A 21,352-nucleotide genomic window follows, 5' to 3' on the forward strand; every position below is an offset into this window, starting at 1 on the left:
AAAAAGGCATGAACCCTTCATACATTCAGTGACACGGAAGTATATCCAAAAAAGACACAGAAGAGTGTACCCTACATGATTCTGATGATATTAAATTCTAGAATGTGCTCACTCAGTTGTGTCTGACTCTTTGCGACCCCATTGACAGCAGCCAGGCTCCTTTGCCCTCCACTATCCACTGAGTTGGTGATACTTTCTAACCATCTCATTCTCTGCCATCCCCTCTCCTCCTGCCCGCAATCTTTCCCAAAATCAGGGTCTTTTCCAATGAGTCGGCTCTTAGCATAAAGTGGTCAAAATATTGATGCTTCAGCTTTAGCCCTTCCAATGAATATTCAGGGTTGATTTCCTTTATGACTGACTAGTTTGATTGCCTTGCAGTCCAAGGGATTCTCAAGACTCTTGTCGCACGCCACAGTTCAAAAGCATCAATTTTTTGGCGTTCAGCCTTCTTTATGGTCCACCTCTCACATCAAGGACCATCTGAGTCCTAACTGTTGACATAGATTTGTAAGATCAGGAAACCACCAGCATTTAAAACTTGAAGAATGGTGTAAGCAGCTTGGCAGAAAATCCTATATAGAAAATAGATCACTCTTGGAGGAAGAAAGTTACATCACCAATAGCCTCACTGATGCAGAGGATGATAATGTGTGGAGAAACAGGAGTCTTGACTTGAGTCAAACTGTGTATCAGGACACTCAGCCTGAATATGAAACATTTTAGAAAAACCTTAACCAATTCATTGCCCTTATATTTTTCTTTTTAAAGCGTGATATGTGACTTTTCAAAAGCTTAAGTACATCTAAAAGAGCTATTTCAATAAGTATAAAATAAAAGTCTAAGCCACAGAAAGCATTGCATCATTGTTTAATTGACAGCAATTTTTCTTTCTTAGTACTATATAAAATAATGGCTCATTTTATGTTCACTAAATTACATGTTGTTATCTCTGCTTTACAGTGGAGAAAACTGAAATCTAGAGAATTATATATCTTGCTGAAGGTTCCATAGTAGTAAAATGCAGGGCAAGTTTCCAACTCAAATATAACTCCAGAAGTCTCCAGAATAACAGACTGTGCTATTTGTTTCTTCATTCTGATTATTTAATAGGCAGATTTCAATATTATATAAATATGGAAAAGGTTACAAAAATTTTTTCCATGTTAGGGCATTCTGAATACCCAAAAAATACCAAAAAATATCATTTCTGTTACTGAAATCCAGTTTCCGATTCCATGACTAGATAAATATCTTTTGAGACTATTTACTGTCTATCACTGTGTGGGCAAATACAGAAAGGAACAAGGCACAGTCCCTGCTCTCCAGGAAATTATCTTGAATAAAAGGGATAAAATGGGGACTTCCCTGGTGGCCCAGTGGTTGAAGCTTCGCCTTCCAATGCAGGCAGTGCGGGTTCAATCCCTGGTGGGGAGTTAAGATCCCACATGCCTCATGGCTGAAAAACCAAAACATTAAAAAAAAAAAAAAAAAAAACAGAAGAAGCAATATTGTAACAAATTCAATAAAGACTTTAAAAGTGGTCCATATCAAAAAAAAAGGAGGGGGAGGGGGGATAAGATGTATGGTTAAAAAAAAAAAAAAAAAGGCAAATATTCACTAGAAGGGTTCATGGAAGGGAGATAACTACAGAAAGGGAGATGGAGGCAGGTTCTCCAGGAAAGAACATAAGGTTTCTAAAGAGGAAATGGGAACCTGATTAAGCAAACAGCCTCATCTTTGGCGGGAGGTGCATGACTGAGGCAGAGCCTAGAGCAGCCAAGAAGTTGGTGGAGGCCCCAAACGTCAGACCAGTGGGTTTAGAGCACTTAGGAAAAACAAAGTCCTGATAAGGAGAGCAGGCTGGATTCCACAAGCTTTGGGTTGTAAATGGAAGCACAATTAAAACTTTTCTGGATCCATGACTTCTATCTGAAAAATGACCAGTGAGGGCCACTGCTGGTGAAACCCCCCATGAAGAGCCCCAAAGAAGCCAAAGGACCTGCCCCAGAGGTGTGGCTGCCGATGAACAATGAGTCCCAGCACATGTGGTGCCTTCAAGTTCCCTTCTCAGCCTGGGCTGAGGGAACCCCCACCAACACCCCAGACCTAACCCTCACCCTCACTCTCATCCCATTGGGTCATATTCTCAAGTCTACAGAGTTAATAAAATGTGGGGTAAGCACCAACTGGGCCCCAGAGACTCCAGGCTGAAGGTGCCAAGTGTGCAACCTCCTCCTGAGAATAGTTCAGAGAGAAGACCTCTCAAAACAAACAAGAAGAGACTACAGAGATGGAGTGAGTGTCAGTATGGAAGGTGTCCTGGAAACACATCATCAGGCCCTCCTGCAACTCATCACCAGCTCTAGAGACCAAGGCCTTAATAAAACAAGAGAGCAATCACTAATTGGGAACCTTCCTTGATCTGAAGGGGTATGGCTTGGGAAAATACAGAGTGATGTGGAAGTTTTATATACACAGAATGAGTGTGAATTCCCAAAGAGACAGTCAATATCAAAACCCATGCCGTGAGAAAGTACGACAGTGTCCTTGGTTAATATTTCATAAGCATTTTGGCCTCAGATCCAAGCCCAGGAGGTGAATCTGGCTTGAGGCAGCCCTCCCTGATTGCTGAAACTGGCGAGAGTTTTTAGATGAAAATTGAAAAAAAGAAATGTTGATCCTTGAAAGAAGTTCCAAATGGAGTTACAGATAAATAGCCTGGAAACAAAGATTGAAAAGATACAAGAAATGTTTAATAAAGACCTAGAAGAAATAAAAAAGAGTCAATTAAAAATGAATAATGCAATGAATGAGATCAAAAATACTTTGGAGGGAACCAAGAGTAGAATAACAGAGGCAGAAGATAGGATAAGTGAGGTAGAAGATAAAATGGTGGAAATAAATGAAGCAGAGAGGAAAAAAGAAAAAAGGATCAAAAGAAATGAGGACAACCTCAGGGACCTCTGGGACACTGTGAAACGCCCCAACATTCGAATCATAGGAGTTCCAGAAGAAGAAGACATAAAGAAAGGCCATGAGAAAATACTCGAGGAGATAATAGCTGAAAACTTCCCTAAAATGGGGAAGGAAATAGCCACCCAAGTCCAAGAAACCCAGAGAGTCCCAAACAGGATAAACCCAAGGCAAAACACCCCAAGACACATATTAATCAAATTAACAAAGGTCAAACACAAAGAACAAATATTAAAAGCAGCAAGGGAAAAACAACAAATAACACACAAAGGGATTCCCATAAGGATAACAGCTGATCTATAAATAGAAACCCTTCAGGCCAGAAGGGAATGGCAGGACATACTGAAAGTAATGAAAGAGAATAACCTACAACCTAGATTACTGTATCCAGCAAGGATCTCATTCAGATATGAAGGAGAATTCAAAAGCTTTACAGATAAGCAAAAGCTGAGAGAGTTCAGCACCACCAAACCAGCTCTTCAACAAATGCTAAAGGATCTTCTCTAGACAGGAAATGCAGAAAGGTTGTATAAACGTGAACCCAAAACAACAAAGTAAATGGCAACGGGACCACACCTATCAATAATTACCCTAAATGTAAATGGGTTGAATGCCCCAACCAAAAGACAAAGATTGGCTGAATGGATACAAAAACAAGACCCCTATATATGCTGTCTACAAGAGACCCACCTCAAAACAAGAGACACATACAGACTAAAAGTGAAGGGCTGGAAAAAAATATTTCATGCAAACGGAAACCAAAAGAAAGCAGGGGTCGCAATACTCATATCAGATGAAATAGACTTTCAAATAAAGGACGTGAAAAGAGACAAAGAAGGACACTACATAATGATCAAAGGATCAATCGAAGAAGAAGATATAACAATTATAAATATATATGCACCCAACATAGGAGCACCCCAATATGTAGGGCAAATGCTAACGAGTATGAAAGAGGAAATTAATAGTAACACAATAATAGTGGGAGACTTTAATACCCCACTCACAACTATGGATAGATCAACTAAACAGAAAATTAACAAGGAAACACAAACCTTAAATGACACAATGGACCAGCTAGACCTAATTGATATCTATAGGACATTTCACCCCAAAACAATCAACTTCACCTTTTTCTCAAGTGCACACGGAACCTCCTCCAGAATAGACCACATCCTGGGCCATAAATCTGGTCTTGGAAAATTCAAAAAAATTGAAATCATTCCAGTCATCTTTTCTGAACACAGTGCAGTAAGATTAGATCTCAATACAGGAAAAAAATTGTTAAAAATTCAAACACATGGAGGCTAAATAACACGCTTCTGAATAACCAACAAATCATAGAAGAAATCAAAAAAGAAATCAAAATATGTATAGAAATGAATGAAAATGAAAACACAACAACCCAAAACCTATGGGACACTGTAAAAGCAGTGCTAAGGGGAAGGTTCATAGCATTACAGGCTTACCTCAAGAAACAAGAAAAAAACCAAATAAATAACCTAACTCTACACCTAAAGCAATTAGAGAAGGAAGAAATGAAGAACCCCAGGGTTAGCAGAAGGAAAGAAATCTTAAAAATTAAGGCAGAAATAAATGCAAAAGAAACTAAAGAGACCATAGCAAAAATCAACAAAGCTAAGAGCTGGTTTTTTGAAAAAATAAACAAAATTGACAAACCATTAGCAAGACTCATTAAGAAACAAATAGAGAAGAACCAAATTAACAAAATTAGAAATGAAAATGGAGAGATCACAACAGACAACACTGAAATAAAAAGGATAATAAGAGACTACTACCAGCAGCTCTATGCCAATAAAATGGACAGCTTGGAAGAAATGGACAAATTCTTAGAAAAATATAACTTTCCAAAACTGAACCAGGAAGAAATAGAAGATCTTAACAGACCCATCACAAGCAAGGAAATCAAAACTGTAATCAAAAATCTTCCAGCAAACAAAAGCCCAGGACCAGATGGCTTCACAGCTGAATTCTACCAAAAATTTAGAGAAGAGCTAACACCTATCTTACTCAAATTCTTCCAGAAAATTGCAGATGAAGGTAAGCTTCCAAACTCATTCTATGAGGCCACCGTCACCCTAATTCCAAAACCAGACAAAGATGCCACAAAAAAAGAAAACTACAGGCCAATATCACTGATGAACATAGATGCAAAAATCCTTAACAAAATTCCAGCAAACAGAATCCAACAACATATTAAAAAAATCATACACCATGACCAAGTGGGCTTTATCCCAGGAATGCAAGGATTCTTTAATATCCGCAAATCAATCAATGTAATACACCACATTAACAAATTGAAAGATAAAAACCATATGATTATCTCAATAGATGCAAAGAAAGCCTTTGACAAAATTCAACACTCATTTATGATTAAAACTCTCCAAAAAGCAGGAATAGAAGGAACATACCTCAACATAATAAGAGCTATATATGACAAACCCACAGCAAGCATCACCCTCAATGGTGAAAAATTGAAAGCATTTCCCCTGAAATCAGGAACAAAACAAGGGTGCCCACTCTCACCACTACTATTCAACATAGTGTTGGAAGTTTTGGCCACAGCAATCAGAGCAGAAAAAGAAGTAAAAGGAATCCAGATAGGAAAAGAAGAAGTGAAACTTCACTTCATGATCCTCTACATAGAAAACCCTAAAGACTCTTCCAGAAAATTACTAGAGCTAATCAATGAATATAGTAAAGTTGCAGGATATAAAATTAACACACAGAAATCCCTTGCATTCCTATATACTAACAATGAAAAAACAGAAAGAGAAATTAAGGAAACAATACCATTCACCATTGCAACAAAAAGAATAAAATACTTAGGAGTATATCTACCTAAAGAAACAAAAGACCTATACATAGAAAACTATAAAACACTGATGAAAGAAATCAAAGAGGACACAAACAGATGGAGAAACATACCATGCTCATGGATTGGAAGAATCAATATTGTCAAAATTGCTATTCTACCCAAAGCAATCTATAGATTCAATGCAATCCCTATCAAGCTACCAAAGGTATTTTTCACAGAACTAGACCAAAAAATTTCACAATTTGTATGGAAATACAAAAAACCTCGAATAGCCAAAGTAATCTTGAGAAAGAAGAATGGAACTGGAGGAATCAACCTGCCTGACTTCAGACTCTACTACAAAGCCACAGTCATCAAGACAGTATGGTACTGGCACAAAGACAGAAATATAGATCAGTGGAACAGAATAGAAAGCTCAGAGATAAATCCACGAACCTATGGACACCTTATCTTTGACAAAGGAGGCAAGAATATACAATGGAAAAAAGACAACCTCTTTAACAAGTGGTGCTGGGATAACTGGTCAACCACTTGTAAAAGAATGAAACTAGAACACTTTCTAACACCATACACAAAAATAAACTCAAAATGGATTAAAGATCTAAATGTAAGACCAGAAACTATAAAACTCCTAGAGGAGAACATAGGCAAAACACTCTCCGACATAAATCACAGCAGGATCCTCTATGACCCACCTCCCAGAATATTGGAAATAAAAGCAAAAATAAACAAATGGGACCTAATGAAACTTAAAAGCTTTTGCACTACAAAGGAAACTATAAGTAAGGTGAAAAGACAGCCCTCAGATTGGGAGAAAACAACAGCAAATGAAGAAACAGACAAAGGATTAATCTCAAAAATATACAAGCAACTCCTGAAGCTCAATTCCAGAAAAATAAATGACCCAAGCAAAAAATGGGCCAAAGAACTAAATAGACATTTCTCCAAAGAAGACATACAGATGGCTAACAAACACATGAAAAGATGCTCAACATCACTCATTATTAGAGAAATGCAAATCAAAACCACAATGAGGTACCATTACACGCCAGTCAGGATGGCTGCTATCCAAAAGTCTACAAGCAATAAATGCTGGAGAGGGTGTGGAGAAAAGGGAACCCTCTTACACTGTTGGTGGGAATGCAAACTAGTACAGCCGCTATGGAAAACAGTGTGGAGATTTCTTAAAAAACTGGAAATAGAACTGCCATATGACCCAGCAATCCCACTTCTGGGCATACACATTGAGGAAACCAGATCTGAAAGAGACACGTGCACCCCAATGTTCATCACAGCACTGTTTATAATAGCCAGGACATGGAAGCAACCTAGATGCCCATCAGCAGATGAATGGATAAGGAAGCTGTGGTACATATACACCATGGAATATTACTCAGCCATTAAAAAGAATTCATTTGAACCAGTCCTAATGTGATGGATGAAGCTGGAGCCCCTTATTCAGAGTGAAGTAAGCCAGAAAGATAAAGAACATTACAGCATACTAACACATACATATGGAATTTAGAAAGATGGTAACGATAACCCTATATGCAAAACAGAAAAAGAGACACAGAAATACAGAACAGACTTTTGAACTCTGTGGGAGAATGTGAGGGTGGGGTATTTCAAAAGAACAGCATGTATACTATCTATGGTGAAACAGATAGCCAGCCCAGGTGGGATGCATGAGACAAGTGCTCCGGCCTGGTGCACTGGGAGGACCCAGAGGAATCGGGTGGAGAGGGAGGTGGGAGGGGGGATCGGGATGGGGAATACGTGTAGATCCATGGCTGATTCATGTCAATGTATGACAAAACCCACTGAAATGATGTGAAGTGATTATCCTCCAACTAATAAAAAAAAAAAAAAAAAGAAAGAAGTTCCATAAGCGACCCAGTGACCCCAGTCTCCATCACCCTGATGGGCCTTCCCTAAAGCCAAAGGGAATCTGTGTGCTATGTGATCAATCGTTTCAGCTGTGTATGACTCTTTGCAACCCCATGGACTGTAGCTCACCAAGTTTCTCTGTCCATGGGATTGTTCAGCCAAGGATACTGGAAGGGGTTGCCATGCTCTCCTCCAGGGGATTTTCCCCACCCAGGTATCGAACCTGGATCGCCTGCATCTCCTGCACCGCAGGTGGGTTCTTTTACCACTGAGCCACAGAGAAAGCCCCAGAATATTAGGGGTGTGTATCTGCCTTGGCATCAAGTTGTATACATGCCTACCTTGCTGCTCTGCAGCAAGGGAACCGCACATGGGCCTTCAAGTAGGTTTTTTTAAAGCACCTGTCAAAATATTTTATTCTACAAATAACACAACTAAAAACTTCTAGGTGTATGCCAAAGCTGAAACTGATGTCATCCATTCTGTTCTAACTACATCCTGAGTGTCTCTGAATTCCAATATTTACCCTTCTCTGCTTCATGGTATCTGCAAGTCACTTTCTGAGGTCATTACTTGAGTCTTGTAGACTACAGAGTTCATGGATAAATTCTCCTTTAGTCTTCCCAAAAATCCAGGAAGGGGTTCTTATAATAATTGTCTTTGGTTTCTAGTTGAAGAAACGGAGACCCAGAGAGTGACTCTCCCAATGTCACAAAGCTTTGGAATTTGAAGATGTCACATTAGATTACTGAACTTGAACTTGGTTCTTCCAACCTCATGGTAGGTGCTCATTCTACCAAATACAGTTCAGTAAGGGATTTGTAAACACACGACCACAAATCATTCATAAAGGGAGGGAACCACAAGAAGACAAGTTGAATCCTGTGCTCGGAGGGGCCGTTTCACTCGGTCAGTCCCCGGGTCTCACAAGGACGTCCGCCCCCGGAGACATGCACACACATGGTGCTCGCTGGGCCAAATCTGTTTCCACTTGTGATGATTCTCCTAAAATTATCCTCTTCAGTTCAGTTCAGTTCAGTCACTCAATTGTGTCCGACTCTTTGTGACCCCATGGACTGCAGTGCACCAGGGTTCCCTGTCTTCCCATCCTCTTCTATCTACCCAAATTTGAGCTATACCTGACTAGGGAAAAAGAAATAAAGCCAGTGTTGAACATAAACCCCTAACTAATAAAATCCTGCATCTCTTCTCTGGTATGACACCAGATCTTTTGAGGAATTCCAAGTTCAAGTCCACACCCTCTGCCTTCTAGGCACTGCCCTTGGCAATGTCAAGGTCACAATCAAGCACCAGCCAACTGCACCCATCCCCCTATCCATGGTAGCTCCTTCAGCTAGAATCTGCTATTTTCTGCTGGTTTTGTTTCTTTCTTCCAGTCACCATGATTTCCTGAGACACTGAAAAGCATCTTCTGTGAGCCGAGTTCTGGGACTGGTTCTGCACATCAAACATTTTGGAAATGGCCACATTGCATAGAGAAGATGAGGGGAACAGAATGCTGTAACACAGGATTTTACTAATACATAAAACATAGACTGCTTCAACTAGACTGAGAAAATGAGCTGCCTGGAGAGAGACAAAGTATACAGACAGACAGTGGCCAGATCATATGCAGAACAGAACCCCAGCCTGTAGCAATGTGCTGAGGAAACACACCCCTATGCACAGAAGCCAGCATAGGAGGCCAGCAGCTGAGTCAGACCTGTAGGCAGTCAGACGCTTTCTCTAACTACAGTCCAGGAAGCTAAACAACAGCTTCTGTAACAACTGGCCCCAAATAGCCAGCACTTGATCAATAACAGCTTCCCTAACCTTTGTCCCTGCTTCCAGTTTAGGACCAATCAGAGAAAGCCAAATATGCTCCCCTAAGCAATCACACTGGGCGCTCTAGTTACCTCACCCCTAGCTTCCCCAAGGCCAACAGCTTCCAGTCATTACTGGAACCTCCTTTTTTTTTCCACTGCAAAGCTTTCCCACTCCTCTGTCTGCCTTGGAGTTTCTGCCACAACAAAAGCGATGGTGGTTGACTCCCTTGCTATTAAGGTCTGAACAATACCCTTTCCTTCTTCTCACTTGGTAGGTCTCTATTTCCACCTTGGATAAACATCATCTTTGAAAAATCTTTGCTGAGTCTATCAGATCCCCGAGCCATTGATCAAAACCATAAACTTTTTTAGAGGGAAGCAAATATTTTGTATTTACCTAGAAAATCTAATTTTATTTCTAAGAATGTTCCTATTTCCCTCGAAATCACACAGTGGTAAAGGATCTGCCTGCCAATACAGGAGACGCAGGTTCAATCCCTGGATCAGGAAGATCCCTTGAGGAAGGAAATGGCAACCCACTCCAGTATTCTTGCCTAGGATATCTCATGGACAGAGAAGCCTGGCGGGCTACAGTCCTGGGATTGCAAAGAGTGGGACAGGACTGAGCGCCTGAGCAAGCTCACACACATATAAAACAAGAAAGACTTCAGGCTGCCATTTAGACACATTGTATCCAACCAATGTATTTTTATTATTCCCTCTCTCTGCAGAGAGCAGATGGTTCTTAAATCAAGAGAAATCCTCAGTCCATTGATCAAAACCAGGATGGGAGATCTAGAAGCTTTCAGACAGACGAAAGGCCCTCTAAGAACCTAAGGGTACCCCACAAGGTCCTCTCATTCAGTAGGGCTTCTAAGAACCTCTGAGCATTGTCCCAGCATCCTCACAGAGATCCTAAAATAGAGAAAGGCCTCTCTTGAAGATGTTTGTGCTTTTGTCTAACAGAGTGAGGGTTTGCTATTCTGATGATATAAAAACAGACCTGAAAGATAAAGAACATTACAGCATACTAACACATATATATGGAATTTAGAAAGATGGTAACGATAACCCTATATGCAAAACAGAAAAAGAGACACAGAAATACAGAACAGACTTTTGAACTCTGTGGGAGAAGGTGAGGGTGGGATGTTTTGAAAGAACAGCATGTATATTATCTATGGTGAAACAGATCACCAGCCCAGGTGGGATGCATGAGACAAGTCCTCGGGCCTGGTGCACTGGGAAGACCCAGAGGAATCGGGTGGAGAGGGAGGTGGGAGGGGGGATCGGGATGGGGAATACGTGTAAATCTATGGCTGATTCATATCAATGTATGACAAAACCCACTGAAATGTTGTGAAGTAATTAGCCTCCAACTAATTAAAAAAAAAAAAAAAAAACAGACCTGCCAGCATCCTAAGGAGAGTACCTCTTGCCTCCTCAACTCTCCCTGCTATGGAGCACAGCTCAAAAGGAAATGGAAATTGCATTATGTACAGAAGTTAAGGGGCTTCCCGGGTGGCTCAGTGGTAAAGAATCTGCCCACCAACACAGAAGATACAAGAGACGTGAGTTTGATCCCTGGATCAGGAAGATCCCCAGAGGAAATGGCAATTCATGCCAGGATTCTTGCTGGGAAAATCCCATGGACAGAGGAGCATGGTGGGCTAAGCCCATAGGGTTGCAAAGAGTGGGACTTAGTGACTAAACCAATATCACCACAGAAGTTAATGATGACCATCTGTCACCAACCTAACTCACAGGGCAGTCCATGGACTGAAAGGGCTGTTCACCAAGGGGCTCAAGAGTGTCAGGAAATAGGATATGGGGAGTGTGTTCCCACCCCAGCTAACTCGGGGGATCCCTCATCCAATCAGGTCTCACCAATTTCTCAGCTGATCTAAAAACTACACAGAAAACTCAGGCCCTCTGTGCAAAATACCATCTTAAGAATTTTCGCCACATCCTAAATGAGATAATTCACATTTGAGAGAGGGTTTCTCTGCTGCCCAAATGATGCATCTCCTCCCTTGGGCTTAATAGAGACACATCCACCTGTATTCCTGAGAAAGATACATTGATTAAGAAAGGCAAAAACCCTAACTCAGAAGCAAGATTGTATTCAATCTTTTTTCCTCTTAGCAAATGGGGCCATAATTCGAAGGAAATGGAATGTGAAGCTGTTGAGAGCTGAGGCCCACATGTGCATCCACGTGTTCTACGGGTTGTAAATAACACGCGTGACTGCGCCAGGCACCAAATTGCTCGTTAGCTGCCAACATTAGTTGTTTAATGATCTGAAGAGCAGAAGCTGCCAATTATTGTATTCCTTCTTAAAATGCCATTTAAAACCCATACATGTAATTATTATACCTTTTCATTAAATTTTTATGATTCTTCTGGAGCTGATGAGCTATGGATTCATTCAACTTATAAAACAGTCTGTCATTACATAACTGGGTTAAAAATCCATACATCACACCTGGACACTAGCCCTGATCTATCCCCACTCAGTTAATGGAGTGAACTTAACCACAGGACACGTTCCAGGGCCTCAATCTCTCCCTCTGTTCCTCGGGATCACAGTGTTTCTCCCTCCTATCTGATAGAGCTGATGTGAAAATAAAATAACAAATGCAGGGGAATGTTCAAAAGCACTGTTCAGGGGTTTCCCTGGTAGTCCAATGGCTAAGAATGCAGGGAACACTGGCTTGATCCCTTGTCCAGGAAGATTCCACATGCCTCAGGGCAACTAAGCCCATGGCCAGAACTACCGAGCCCATGATCCACAATAAGAAGCCACCACAACGAGAAACCTGCCCAGCAACTAGAGAAAGCCCAGGTACAGCAACAAAGACCCAACACAGCCAGTAAATAAATAAACCTTTTCTTTAAGTACTGTTCAAATGATAGAGTAAGATCCTATTTTCAGAGACTTGTGTTTTCAGCCTACTGATTAATGGAAAAGTATATCCCTTTATAACTACCAAATTAAGGAAGGATAATGATCCACTGAAAATCCTCCAAAAATTTCTTATCTATGACTAGGTTGTTACTCTGAGTACATCAGTTTGTCTCCTGTTACCACTCATTCCCCCATAGCAAGTGGTTGATCACACCCTCACTGAGTATCTCCAGATACATAAATCTGTAGAAACCCTGACTAGGATTACATGGCACCCAGATTACATCTAGTCTCTAAACTCTTAAACAGAAACTGGTAATGCAAACTACACAAATAGCTATTTTATATAATGTGTGCTTGTGCATTTTCAAGAGTCTTACCCATCCCTTATAGGACTACCCTGGGTCAGTGGTAAAAACTCCGCCTGCAATGCAGGAGATGCTGGTTCAATCCCTGGGTTGGGAAGATCCTCTGGAGAAAGAAATGGTAACCCACTCGTCTTCTTGCCTGGAGAATCCCATGGACAGAGGAGCCTGGCAGGCTATAGTCTATGGGGTCACATGAGTTGGACCCAGCTTAGCAACTAAAAACTAACAACCCATCCCTTATAAAGAAGCCATGCTGCCCATCTACTCCATGAGTTTCAGTGAGACTCCCCGCAAAGGCTCTGAGTTGTCAAGTGACAGGTAGAATGCTACACAATATTCAGGTACAGGTAGACTGTTAATCCAGAACAAGACAGGGGTGTGGTGGTTGTCATCACTCACTCCAACTGTCTCCATGTCCCCTCTGTCCCCAGGTACCTGAGATGGCAAGCATTTTGGCTTCAAACAACGCTGGCAGTTGGGTTTCAATATCGTTAACCTTCTTTCTCAGGGCACTGCAGAGTCTTTCACTCATACACACCTAGAAGGAGAAAGATAGCCATGAACCATCATTTACTCAGGCAGAGATGAGAGGGCGACAGGGCACCAGCCAGATTCCTGGGTTTCTAAGTAGCAAGGGGGTGATACAGAATAACTGCAGGAGAGTTCTTAAAAAACAAGCAATGCATAAAGGAAGGAAGGATGGAAGGAAGAAGAGAGGAGGGGAAGGAGGCAGGGAGGAAGAGAGGAGGGAGGGAAAGAGGAAGGGAAGAAGGGAGGGAGGAGAGAGGAGGGAGAAGGGAGGGAGGAGGGGAAGGAGGAGGAGGAAGGGAGCAGGGGGAGGAAGGGAAGAAGGGAGGAGGGAGAGGAAGGGAAGAAGGGAGGGAGGAGAGAGGAGGGAGGAGGGAGGGAAGAGGGAGGGAGGAGAGGAAGGAGGAGGGAGGGAGGAGGGGAAGGAGGAGGAGGGAGGGAGCAGGGGGAGGAAGGGAAGAAGGGAGGAGGGAGAAGAAGGGAAGAATGGAGGGAGGAGAGAGGAGGGAGGAGGGAGGAAAGAGGGAGGGAGGAGAGGAAGGAGGAGGAGGAGGGAGGGAGGAGGGGAAGGAGGAGGAGGGAGGGAGCAGGGGGAGGAAGGGAAGAAGGGAGGAGGGAGAGGAAGGGAAGAAGGGAGGGAGGAGGGAGGGAAGAGGGAGGGAGGAGAGGAAGGAGGAGGAGGAGGGAGGGAGTAGGGGGAGGAAGGGAAGAAGGGAGGGAAGGAGGAGGGAAAGGAGGGAGGAGGGAGGGAGGAAGGGGAGGGAAGGAAGAAACAGATGAGATCCCACAACCCGACACAGCCACAAGTAAGTAAGCGGAGCCCTCTGCCTGCCCCTCCCCAGGCCTCTGAGTGCTGACACCCTCCTCGAGTGGCTCTGCTGGTCCCTGGGGGCACAGCCCACAGGGCTCTGCCTTGGGAAGAAGGGCCGTGTGGCTCACCCACGAAACAGAACCACTGCTTGGCCCTCCCTCCCCGGGCCGCCTGCCCCTGCAGGGTGTCTGTCGGTACCGCCCTGTCCAGCTGACACTCTGTCATTCTCCCTTCATTTTCCTCTTGTATCTCTGGGGACCACACACGCTGTGGGAGCAGGGATTTCATTCTGTGTCTGGCACACAATAGGCAGGAAAAAATGGTGCACAGACGTTGCGATCAAGGGCAGATTTGAAAAATAGACAAGTAGATCTCAGGAAAGTTTGCAGGTTTTAGCATTTCACTTCCTACATCTTACTTGATCTTTAAAAAATAGCAAAAATCTTAAATCTCACTTTGTTTTTCCAGATTTCTTAGGCTATTTTGTATTTGTTGAAACTAAAATACAACATTTTGTTTCTTTTATTTAAAGCAAAAACCTTGTATTCAACTGCTACCTATACTGAGATTAATGAACTACCTAAAAAAACCTCCAGTTCAACAGAAGCACAGAGCATGGCTGAATAACAATGAATACACATGTGAAGACATCTGGGGGATCCACAAAGGATGTTACTTAGAAGCACCCCTCTTTTCTTGCCAAAAACCTAACATTCCATTCAAGAAATAAAAACCCAGGTGGGTTCACAGAGCCCAGAGAAAATATAAAATTTAATCTCCCCAGAAGTTTCCAGCTCATGCTAGATATTATCACCTTGAAGTGCTTTGCTGACCTCAGACTTCAACAGAGGTTCTTTCTAAAATCAACACAAACCTCACACACCCCGTCTAAAATAGCACACCCTTGCCCCCATGGCCTTCAGCATGTTCCTTTCCATTAAGCAGCTATAATCTCCCAAACCTCTTTATAAAACTCTCTTTATAAATCTCTTTATAAAAATCTCTGGATGAAGGGACAGTGTAAAGGCTTCTACCCCAAAGCCCGCACCAACAGAGCTGAGCAACCGCTGTCCAAAGCCATCAATTTGGAGACACCCTCTCAATGGTCCTGAGATCCATCACAGTGTCAGGACCAGAAGTTAAAGGAAGTTGCTCTGACATCCGCCCAAGCACTGTCTCATGGACTCCATGCTGATGACAGGAACGCCCCCTCCCCTTGGTCAAAAGCATGTCACCAGAGGTCCCAGGACATTTCTGTCAACTCGATTACCCCAGTCATGATTGCTGCACCTCACCCAAGTACGTCCAGTATTTCTGATTTTAGCTCACAGTCTCTTTTAACCATAATTGGGTCAGTTTCTCTTTTATTGAGCAAGCTGTCACTATTAATATGAAACAACCTCTAAATCTTCTTATTAAATTGCAATGTACATTCTTTCCGGTACTGCTGAATGTAATCTAATATCTACCAACCTCCGGATACCCCATTTATTTCCAACACTTTCTTCCATCTCATTTATCCCCTAATTACCTTTGGTTTGGGTAACCCATAAGAGTCAAAAAATGTAATGAGTGGAAGGCAGGTGCCAGCTCTCTTTGAGGAAGGAGTTGAAAGAATATCAGATTATTGTGTCTAATACACTGAAGAAAGAAAAGTGGGCCAAGCTGTGACTTTGACTTCAAGGTCACCAGTCAATCAAGCTCAGAGTAGACAGAAAGTTGTTGCATGCGACTGAGCAGTTTTAATTCTCTATAGACTAATATATGGCCCTCATATACACACACACATTCATGTATGTGCACATGTACACACCCACCTATATACACAAACACACATGCCTACAGGCATGCATGCCCCAGAAAATCTGCATCTCCTTTTTTATTTCCAAATAAAATTAAACCCTAAGGAACCCATTATCAAATGGAGTTTTTCCATTTCCATTTTAAAACCATAGGCATGCATTCGTTAATTTTATGAAAAAGCAAGGGAATTGTAATTTTTTTTGTAAATGTTTTAGAGAAAAGATACAAACAAAGCAAAAGACTTTTGATATTTGGGCAAATCATAGCAGCTGGAGACGATCAACAAATCCCAGTGTCGTGTGCACGTGTGTATGTGTGTGTGTGCGTGATATAAGATGTCATAGAAAACACACACATACAAACACCATCTGTGTTACAGATTATGCACATCTACATCCTCCCTGATGGGATCCAGACTCATCCGTGTTACACACACAGTATGTGTTTATCTGATGCTCAATAAACCCAAACCCAAGAGTCCTTCCACATTTTAACTCTACACAGAAATTAGGATGTACTTATAAATGGCATAAGTTCTAGTAGGAAGTACAAGAGGTACTTCGACCGCCTCCCCATCCAGGAAGCTTTGGCCCTACCTCACCTCCCCCGTGGCTCCACTGGAGGTCACAGAAGTGGATGGACAGGAATGTCAATGGGGACATCACCGTCACTGATAAGGCAGAAATCCAGGTGTGCTGTCTAGCATCCGCTCTTGCTTCCTATAACAAAACTGGTAAACCAAGCCAGTGCCCTTGACTCATTTGGGCCGGGGACAAGGTGCCAGCCACCCTCAGCCTGGGAGCCTGAAATAAAGCCCTTTCCCAAGTTCTGCATGTGGCTTCAGGTCCCCTGCCGGCCGCCTGAGTCTCCTCCTGCCCTTCTGCTCTGGGTGAGCTTTCTGGGGTGGATCTTTGGGAAGGCAGGGCAGGTGGGCATCAAGCGTTCTGGGTCCAAGGCTCAGTCCTCACAGGAGGCTCTCTTTCGATGCGGGGCAGAACTGCTGCTGTGCGGTCTTTAGCAAAATCATATAAAGTTTTTTCAAAAGTGAACTAGACACAAAAACCAGGAAAAGGACCAGAGCCACTGTGGACATTTTTTGCCAAGAATACATCCAGCTTCTTGGCTCTGCTGGGGTCTACACATCCGCACAGGTCTTCCTGCTCTCTTCCCTGGAGACAGAGAACAAGATCTTCACTCCAGGCCAGAGGACTCTTGGCTGCTTTGCTGTCTGCTCAGAATCCTGCCCTTTGTGTATTTCAGCCATCTTATACCCACCCTGGTTCCCAGACCCAACACAAATCATTAATGATTCAGACCTAGTTCTCTGCCTGCCTCCCCTCTAACAATAATTCACAGGGTAATTGATCCTGCTTCAGAGTTTGTCAATAACCCAGTGGGGAGTAACTATCTCTCTGGAGGAGGGTTTTGTTTCGTAACTGTGGTAATCCTTACTGACCGCACACTGACTATTTAAGTGAATTGACTGTATGGCTCCCAGGGAATAATGTTGGGTCCTCTATCTCTATACAAACCAAAGTCCTGATATGAAGTATAAACGGCAGGTAAGATAGGCAAAATGATTTCGAAATCAACTTAACTTTAAAAAACAAAACAAAACAAAACAAAAAAAACAAGCACCTACTGTACCATTTCCATCTGTTTGTGAAAAACCTGAACCCAGCCCTTCTGGAAGGGAATGTAATCAACTTCTCAGATTGCACCCATCCTAGAAGCCTTTTTAAGCAAAGACATTTGATTGTGCACAGCAGTAACCATGTTTCCTCTCCCAGAGGCCAAGCCCATCGACGCCTAGGGACCGCAGTCAGAATATCCACCAGAGGAGCGGCCCTTGGCCCTGGCTCGTTGGCTGGCCCATCACTTAGCCTGTAGAATGGTTTTGCCAAGTCTATATTTTGTCCAGAGCCCAGGTGACCTGTGACATGAAATTACATCAAAAGAAAACTTCAGCAACTTCTTTAGAAAGTGGGCATAGAAAGGTACTTACCTTAGCAGTGATTTCTTTAAGTGACAAGCTGAGGGACTTTATCCTTTCCTGGAGGCTAGAAGAATTGAAAAGAGGACATTGGTCTTGGTAAAAGCTCAGTCCTACCACATGTCACAAGACGGCAAAACAGTGAAACTTCCGTCAGCCCAACGGCTGAAGAAGAACAGTAGGAAAGAAGATGCCAAATTGGTTCCATTTGACTGAAATTACTATGTTTCTAGGAAGCTGAGTCTTCCCTCCCTAATTACGCTCTGCCTAGGTTGGTATTAAATTCTGTTATCATTCCCATAATGCACATCTATTGACAGAGTGAACAACTCAGATATGTTTCTGGCAGCAAAAGATTAAATTACATACCTACAAGTACCTTCCAAGAAAGATGGTCTATCCAGGGTAGTCTCACAGGCAGGTGATCCAATATAATCTATTTGGGTTAATAATTCAATCAATATGTTCCAAGCATCTTCTGGGTTTAGCAGGGAGGTGCAGCAGGGAGAAGACACGTATATTTAAAGTATCTAAAATAGAATTCTCTGCTCTTTAGGCTTTTCCCTGCTTCTTTTTCACTCCTTAGCACTATGCATCTTGACATATTTGTTTACTCATGTAATTTCTTTCTCCCCTCTTTGGAATAAAAGTTCCACAGTTGGAGCAACTGCCTGCATCCTCCTGTGTCCATTTCTGTATCCTTGGTGTTCAAGATAATTCCTGGAGCTTCTAGGTGGGTCGGTCAATATCTACAGAATGATCAAATGAATGAATGAAACTAACTCTCAGACTTTATTTCCATCACTGTTATCACTGTTATCTATGGGAGAAAAAGTACAAAGGAGCCACAAAGAGTCGGACATGACTGAGCTCACACACACATGATAACCAACGGAGAAAGATGGGGAGGAAGGGGCAATTATGAATTTGGGATTAACATATACACACTAGTATATATAAAATAGGTAAACAAGGACCTACTGTATAGCACAGTGAACTAGACTCAATATCTCAATATACGGGAAAAGAATTTGAAAAAGAATATACATATATGTGTGCACGTGTGTGCAAGTCATTCAGTCGCGTCTGGCCCTTTGCAACCCCGTGGACTGTAGCCCACCAGGCTCCTCTGTCCACAGGATTCTCCAGGCAAGAATACTGGAGTCCAGGGGATCTTCCCAACCCAGGATCAAACCCACATCTCTTATATCTTCTGTGTTTGCAGGAGGATTCTTTACCTCTGGCACCAGCTGGGAAGCCATATATATACGTACATAACTGAGTCACTTTGGGGTACACCTGAAACTAACACATTGTATAATAAATCAACTACACTTCATTTTTTAAATAAATTAATTTAAAGTAATAATAAAAGTATCTTATACATAGGTTTTCCCAGCCACATACAAAGACTAGTTCATGCCTCAACCATTAAGACAGAATTTAGCTGACCAGAATGGCAGTGCCTTTAGCTCATGCCCAACGGGTCAAGCACCATCCTTCCAGGGTTTGACACATTCATTGGTCTTGGCTCAGTCTTGGCCCTGTCCCAGAAAGAAGATTAGTCTCCTCTAAAATACTGATGTTAAAGCAGGGAGGCAGTGAGGCAGATAATTGAATGCATTGTTTTATATTTGATTTGATTTATATTTAATTTATTTAATTTATGCTATATTACTTTTTGCAGTAGATTTACCTTCCTAATTATGTTTTGCTCAGGCTAATATTAGCATTAGTTGCATCCCTGGGGTACACACAGATGGAAGCAATAGGGGGCAGAAGAATATAAATCATCTATACCCCACGCGAGTGATTTTCAAGCTATTTTTAGTAGTAGAGTTCTTTCAAATGAAATTTTACTCAGAATAGTCATATATACAATAGATAATAGGGTGTCTATTCTGACTGAGATGGGATGTCTGGCCTGGGGTACAAATGAGGTCACACGGACCCCGCACACTGAATATTACCACCATCACCCATGCTTATCATGCACTCAGTCATGTCCAGCTCTGCAACCCCATGGACTGTAGCCCACCAGGCTCCTCTGTCCATGGGATTCTCCAGGCAAGAATACTGGAGTGGGTAGCCATTTCCTCCTCCAGGGGATCTTCCAGGGGTCCCCAAATCATGATTCCAGGAGCAGGAATACAAATTGAAAACCACCAAATTAGATGAGTTAAATGTTTATAAATAAGAGTTACATGTACTTCAGTGATTAAAATGAATCCCCACATTTCTTTGAAGCCTGCATATGATTAATGACAAATAAAACTGCTCTCTCAGATCAAATTATGCAGTACCCAGGAAACACACATTGTCTCCACAAATTAGCACATAATGTTTTAACAAACACACCAGACCTAATTTACTCAAACGAGTGTCTTCCTGAAAAGCAGCCACCCTAGGAATAATAGTGTCAAACATTTACTGAGCTCTTACTGTGTACCAGGCACCCTCCCTTGTATTCCTTACATGGATTAGCCTTTCAAATTCAGATAACTCTATGAAGTAGGTACCATACTATCTACATCTTCAGACAAGAAAACTCCAGGAGCGATTTCAGAAATTTTCCCAGGGTCAGCTAGATGGTAAATGGGAGAATGATAACCCAGGCAGTTTAGCTGTCTGTTCTTCTAATCACTAAACTATGCTCCCTCTTCCAGAAGATGAGTAATCATTTGAGGTATACTGTCACTGTATACACTGGTTTTCAGAATTCTATTTTAGGATGGTGTTGAGTTTACAAGGTGTGTGTGTGTTAGTCACTCAGCCACATCTGACTCTGCGCAACCCTATGGACTGTAGCCCGCCAGGCTCCTCTGTTCATGGGATTTCCCAGATAAGAATACAGGAGTGGGTTGCCATTTCCTTCTCCAGGGGATCTTCCCGACCCAGGGATTGAACCCAGGTCTCCTGCATTGCACGCAGATTCTTTACGGTCGGTCGGTCGGAACCACCAGGGAAGCTCTGAATTTACAACACTAAGTCATTTATTTGTAAATGGACATCATCCTCTACTCACAAATGGTACTTAAATCATCTGACTGAAATTCACCCTCAACACATGAAGCCTCAGAAAAGCTGAGACTATTAAGAAGAATATGCTGCAGAGAAAGTATGATGGGGCAGCTGGGCTTGAGACTGGTGGTGGTGAGAGGAAATTGAGTATACAGGGGTCTGTTATGGGGTGAGTGTGTGCCCCCAGCACCAATTCATTATGTTAGTGTCCTCAGAATGGTGCCTTTTTTGGTGATAGTGTCTTTATGGAGGTGCTCAATTTAAAACGAGGCCATCAGGGTGACCCTAATCCAGTATAACTGGTGTCCTTATGAAGAGGGGAATTCGAACAAAAGAGAGAGAGACACACAGGGAAGACCACAAATAGAGACACGGGGAGAAGACAATCATGC

At 42.4% G+C, this 21,352-nt stretch overlaps 1 protein-coding gene across 3 annotated transcripts in view; it reads right to left on the bottom strand.

The window, feature by feature from the left end:
• Positions 1-21,352, bottom strand: part of DISC1 (DISC1 scaffold protein) — a 388,287-nt gene that overhangs the window by 201,458 nt on the left and 165,477 nt on the right. For all 3 annotated transcript variants that reach the window (XM_061161490.1, XM_061161488.1, XM_061161489.1), the window contains 2 exons: positions 17,952-18,006; positions 13,240-13,342 (listed from right to left, as the gene is read on the bottom strand). In XM_061161490.1, coding sequence (XP_061017473.1) covers positions 13,240-13,342; positions 17,952-18,006 — 158 coding nt within the window. The remainder of the gene's footprint in view (positions 1-13,239; positions 13,343-17,951; positions 18,007-21,352) is intronic.

The sequence above is a fragment of the Dama dama genome, chromosome 15, assembly GCF_033118175.1.
Source record: "Dama dama isolate Ldn47 chromosome 15, ASM3311817v1, whole genome shotgun sequence".
In the NCBI taxonomy this organism is placed as follows: Eukaryota; Metazoa; Chordata; class Mammalia; order Artiodactyla; family Cervidae; genus Dama; species Dama dama.